Source organism: Xiphophorus maculatus, chromosome 12 (genome assembly GCF_002775205.1).
Source record: "Xiphophorus maculatus strain JP 163 A chromosome 12, X_maculatus-5.0-male, whole genome shotgun sequence".
Taxonomy (NCBI): domain Eukaryota; kingdom Metazoa; phylum Chordata; class Actinopteri; order Cyprinodontiformes; family Poeciliidae; genus Xiphophorus; species Xiphophorus maculatus.
Window position 1 is genome coordinate 10,756,830 of NC_036454.1, and position 4,824 is coordinate 10,761,653.

The following is a 4,824-nucleotide window of genomic DNA, read 5'->3' on the forward strand; positions in this document are numbered from 1 at the left end:
ATGAAAAAGGAAAGAAAAGTGGAAATGATGACAAATAGGTGGAAAAATAAAAATTCGAAACATAAGATAAAAATAGAAAACACATTTAAATGGAAAAGGTTCAGTGAATCACCAGAAAAATGTTATAAAAGATGCTTAGCAGTAAAACAGTGTGGCAAAAACAAGTACTTTAAAGTTTAGTTTATTATAAATTCTAATATAAATTTTTATAAAATACATGTGGTTAAGGACACAAGTGGATATAAATTTCTCTCTTTGGTCTTGACGCAATCTAACAAATTTCAAACAATTTAATTAGGAAGAGTTAAGTTTGCAGAATATAAACAATATTGAATTACTCAATTCAAAAATTAAATAGATGTTCCTAAAAATTAAAAATAACTAGTCTTATGAGTGACTCTTATATTTGTGACATCTAGAAATATCTTAAACTAACAAAGGTTCATAACTTTATTAACACATTTACAGACTTCTACAAGTAATTCAGAGAGAGAACATGATTAATAGACTGAAATGCTAAATAATAACCAGACAGCTACAACAGCATATTAGGGTAATCGTAGATAGAAAAGAAGGAGGAAATTTATGCCAAAAAACCCCCAAAGAAGTTTTGAAAATAATCTCAGATATTTTTTCAGAAAAACAAGGAAGTTTCTGGGTACAAAAGTTGAAAATTTGCTAGAAAAGTTTTGAGATTAATCTCAGAATTTCTTTTTAGAAAGAAGCTTAGAAATTTCTCAGTCTGGGTTTTTACATTTTGAGTTTGAAAACCCAGCAAACCCAGTTTGTTTTCAAACCCACCATTTTTTAAATTTAAAAATTTGCTGGGTTTTATAGCAAACCCACAGCAAATCTTCTGGGTGTGCTATAAAAACACAGAAAATGTGTCTAAGATATTTTATATAAAAAAATTTTTCAAAAAAGTCTAAAATTTTACAAAATAAAGCTAATTCTGATTTTGAAAGTGAACTTTTTCCTAGAAAGAATTCAGAAATCTCAAATAGTCAAACATTTTGAATTTTTGAATTTTCAAGTTCCTTTTGTTTTTGGCTTTTTTTCTTCTTGACCCTAACAAAGCCATCGTAAAAAAAACTAACTGATATTGTTTCTAGAAAAAGGAGCAAAAATACAGACTCAATGCAGATTTTTTGACAGTTTTACAGCTACTAGATAAAAATACAAGGCACTCCAGTTATATTTATGGTCAAAAGAGGGTTAAGGGCTTCATCTCAGATGCTGCTGTCCTTTAAAAGCTCATAATCGTTTTCTCTGAGTCCATCCCCGGCCGTGAAACTCTCCTCCGTGGTCCGCTTGGCCTCCTTTGTCAGCCTTTCGAACCTCTTCAGGAAAACGATGAGAGCCACCAGCAGAGCCGCCTGTACCGCCACAAACACCAACAGGGAGCCCAGAGAGGCCAGGGCCAGGTTGCAGTACCAGTAGTGGCAGGACTCCAGCACCTCCTCCTCGGTCAGATACACCACAGAGCGCCCCCTCAGGCTGGGAGGAGAACTGCAGTTCACCCCCAGGTAGGACGCGACGTCGGTGGTCTGACGTCTCAGCCAGGCTCGCAGGTAGAGGATGCCGCAGTCACATATCCAGGGATTGCCGTGGAGGGAGACGGAGCGCAGGGACGTCAGATCGTCCAGCAGCCCGTTGGGGAGGGTGCTCAGCAGGTTGTCATGGAGACGCAGGTCGGTGGTTCCTGTCGGGAAACTGGGGGGCATGGAGCCGGAAGTGAGAAACCTGCCGCTGCAGTTCACCCGACGTCCCTGACAGGAGCAAGGGTGGGGGCATGCCAATGACCTGTGACCTCCGAGTAAGAGAAGACACAGGAGCAGGTACGTCGTCATGGTTACCAAACTGCAGGGAAGAAACAAAAGGTCACTGAGGTCAAAGAAGCACTTGAAGTAGTTCCACTCTTACTTGAGTACAATTTGTGGTGAGAGACTAACATGTAAGAAATAAAGCTGTAGCATTAAACCAAAGAAAGTCCATCCATCCATCCATTTTCTGTTCACCCTTTGTCCCTAATGGGGTCGGGAGGGTTGCTGGTGCCTATCTCCAGCTACGTTCCAGGCGGGAGGCGGGGTACACCCTGGACAGGTCGCCAGTCTGTCGCAGGGCAACACAAAGACATACAGGACAAACAACCATTCACACACACACACACCCCTAGGGAGAATTTAGATAGACCAATTAACCTAACAGTCATGTTTTTGGACTGTGGGAGGAAGCCGGAGTACCCGGAGAGAACCCACGCATGCACAGGGAGAACATGCAAACTCCATGCAGAAAGACCCCGGCCGGGAATCGAACCCAGGACCTTCTTGCTGCAAGGCAACAGTGCTACCAACTGCGCCACTGTGCAGCCCAAATTGTTTAATTGTTTGACCAAAGAAAGTCAAACAATTAAATAGAAATGCACAAAAAATTTTAATTCAAGAATTAATTGAGAAACTTATATGGCAAGACATTTTGAGCAATAATCAAGAAAGAGAACTGAACCGAGTATGGCAAGACATTAACCAGAAGTGGACAGAGTACCAAAAAATTGTACTCAAGTAAGAGTAGCACTACTTCAGCATATTTTTACTCAAGTAAAATTAAAAGTAACCGTTCAATAAATTACTTATTCTCACTTAATAAATTAAGTGAGAATAAGAAAGTATTTGGCAAAAATGCTACTCAAGTACTGAGTAACTGATCAAATTATCAATGATTTAATATTTAAAAATTACATCATCAGATGCACCAAAAGGTAAAGTTACATCAAAATTTTGGTATTTTAAGGACTAAACTGAAAATAATTAATTTTGAAACATCACTTCTTTCAATATAAAATGTATGAAACTTTAACAAAAACTACTGAATTACTGATAACTAGGATCAATTTGTTTGAATTAGATTGATTTTTACTTTTTTTCTGTAAGTGACTTGAGACAATATTTGTTGTGAACTGAACTAAAATAACTGATTTGAATTTAAACAATGTCTAATATTGGTAATCAATGTTAGAAAAATGAAGCAATATTATTTATTTAAAATTAAAATTAGCTTAAAATACATCGTCTATCCAGAATCTTTTTGAACATTAATTATCTTCTATTTTTCTCCACAAAAACTGTTCAATTCTGACAAATCTACAGATTTTATCCCACCAGTTTATGATTTTTCAGTAGTTTTGTGTTGTTTTTCTTGGGCACTGAACGATAATTTGAAAAAAATGTTTAAAAGATCATACGCTTTTAAAGATGTATTATGTTCACCTAGACAACAAAACCTTTTCTTTTCTCATGCAAGTTTATGTGACAGTTAGCACTGAATATGCAAAATATCCACTAAAGAGTAACTAATTTAATATAAAATTTAAGAAAAGTTTGACATTTACCTTTGTTTCTAGACGTCCACTGGAGACGAATTTCCTTCTTCTGGCTGATTTTTAGAAGAAGAGTATAGCGAGTGTGACAGCTGGCTCACACTGATAAACACTGCTGTCAAGTGATGAGCCTGTATTCACACGCGCGCGCGCACACACACACACACACACACACACACACACACACACACACACACACACACACACACACACACACACACACACACACACACACACAGATAATCTACCACAGAATATGTCAGAAGATCCTCCTAGTTCCTGGAAAACAAATAGAAAGTTAATCATAGAAAAATATTTGTCATAACCTCCATTAAAAATTTCAGCAGATTTGAATTGCGCTGTTGAGTAAAATCCATAATCAATAATAGAAAGATTCCATAGGTAAATCTTCTAACTCTTACTAGAGAACTGCAAATTACTAGTAACATTTTAAAATCTTAGGCTTCATCTTCATGTCAGATGTGTTTTTATTACTATTTGGATGTTTACTCACATGTTGCACCTTAGATTTTATTTCCATTTAAATTTCCTAGTAGATTTTTGTTATTTTGTTAGTTTTAGTTAGCTATAAAAACCTTGGTTTACTTTTAAAACTTTGAGCTCAAATGCTCTCTGACGCCCCCTGTTGCTCTGGTGGAAACACGATTCTGCAAAGTCTCTCCCAGATAGACACTCTTTGATATCATTGAACTTTATTAATTTTAATTGAAATTCTCACCTTGACATGCTCAATAATCTGTGATCAGCTCAATATAAGGATTTAACAAAAAAAATCAATCTGCTAACTATGCTGATTTTAAGCTGCTGGTTTAAGTGATTTCACATCTTTGCTTACTGTTTACCACATGCAAACTCTGTTAGTGAAGAAATACAGAAATATTTTTAAGTTTGCAAAACACCGTAGTGTTACTGACAAACTTTATATGAATAAATTACCGAAAAATGTATTTCTCCAGGATGCCTGACTGTTATTTTAAAGCTTTGGGGATTTTAAATTGAGGCATTTTATTTCTTTGCTGTTTCATCTAAACTTTAGGTACTTTACTGAATTAGAAAGCATACAAGAAAAGATATTTAAATATATTTTTGATTAAGTAGCTTTGGATGGAAATGTTAATCTAGTTTTACCTTCTGCAAAAATAGAAACTCCTCCATCATAAAAACCTTTTTTTAATTGTTTTTGGCTCACAAAGTACTGCAACAGGAACATTAGTGCAGACATACTATATTATATCCAGGCATCCTCTGCCAGGCGGGATGATGACGCTGTGAGCAGAGGGAGGAAAAATGTCTGCAGGAGATAAATATGAATCAGCAGATCATGTTCCTGCAGAAGCTTCGTTTTCCAGTGTTGAAGGACACAGTGATGTGCTCACTGGACTCAAACTCTAAAAATAAAACAACAAGGAGTCAGAAAAAACAACAGC

At 36.3% G+C, this 4,824-nt stretch overlaps 1 protein-coding gene across 1 annotated transcript; it reads right to left on the reverse strand.

Annotated features, from left to right (window-relative positions):
* Positions 1 to 1,082: 1,082 nt before the first annotated feature.
* Positions 1,083 to 3,474, reverse strand: gp1bb (glycoprotein Ib platelet beta subunit). The gene is made up of 2 exons (XM_005794852.2): positions 3,389 to 3,474; positions 1,083 to 1,860 (listed from the first exon to the last, which is right to left on the reverse strand). Exon 2 carries the CDS (start codon positions 1,848 to 1,850, stop codon positions 1,230 to 1,232), a length of 621 nt encoding a protein of 206 aa, XP_005794909.1. The 5' UTR covers positions 1,851 to 1,860; positions 3,389 to 3,474; the 3' UTR covers positions 1,083 to 1,229.
* Between the last annotated feature and the right edge of the window lie 1,350 nt (positions 3,475 to 4,824).

Bases quoted from the DNA above. Each gene is read 5' to 3' on its own strand.
- gp1bb (XM_005794852.2), bottom strand. From the start codon at position 1,850: ATGACGACGTACCTGCTCCTGTGTCTTCTCTTACTCGGAGGTCACAGG.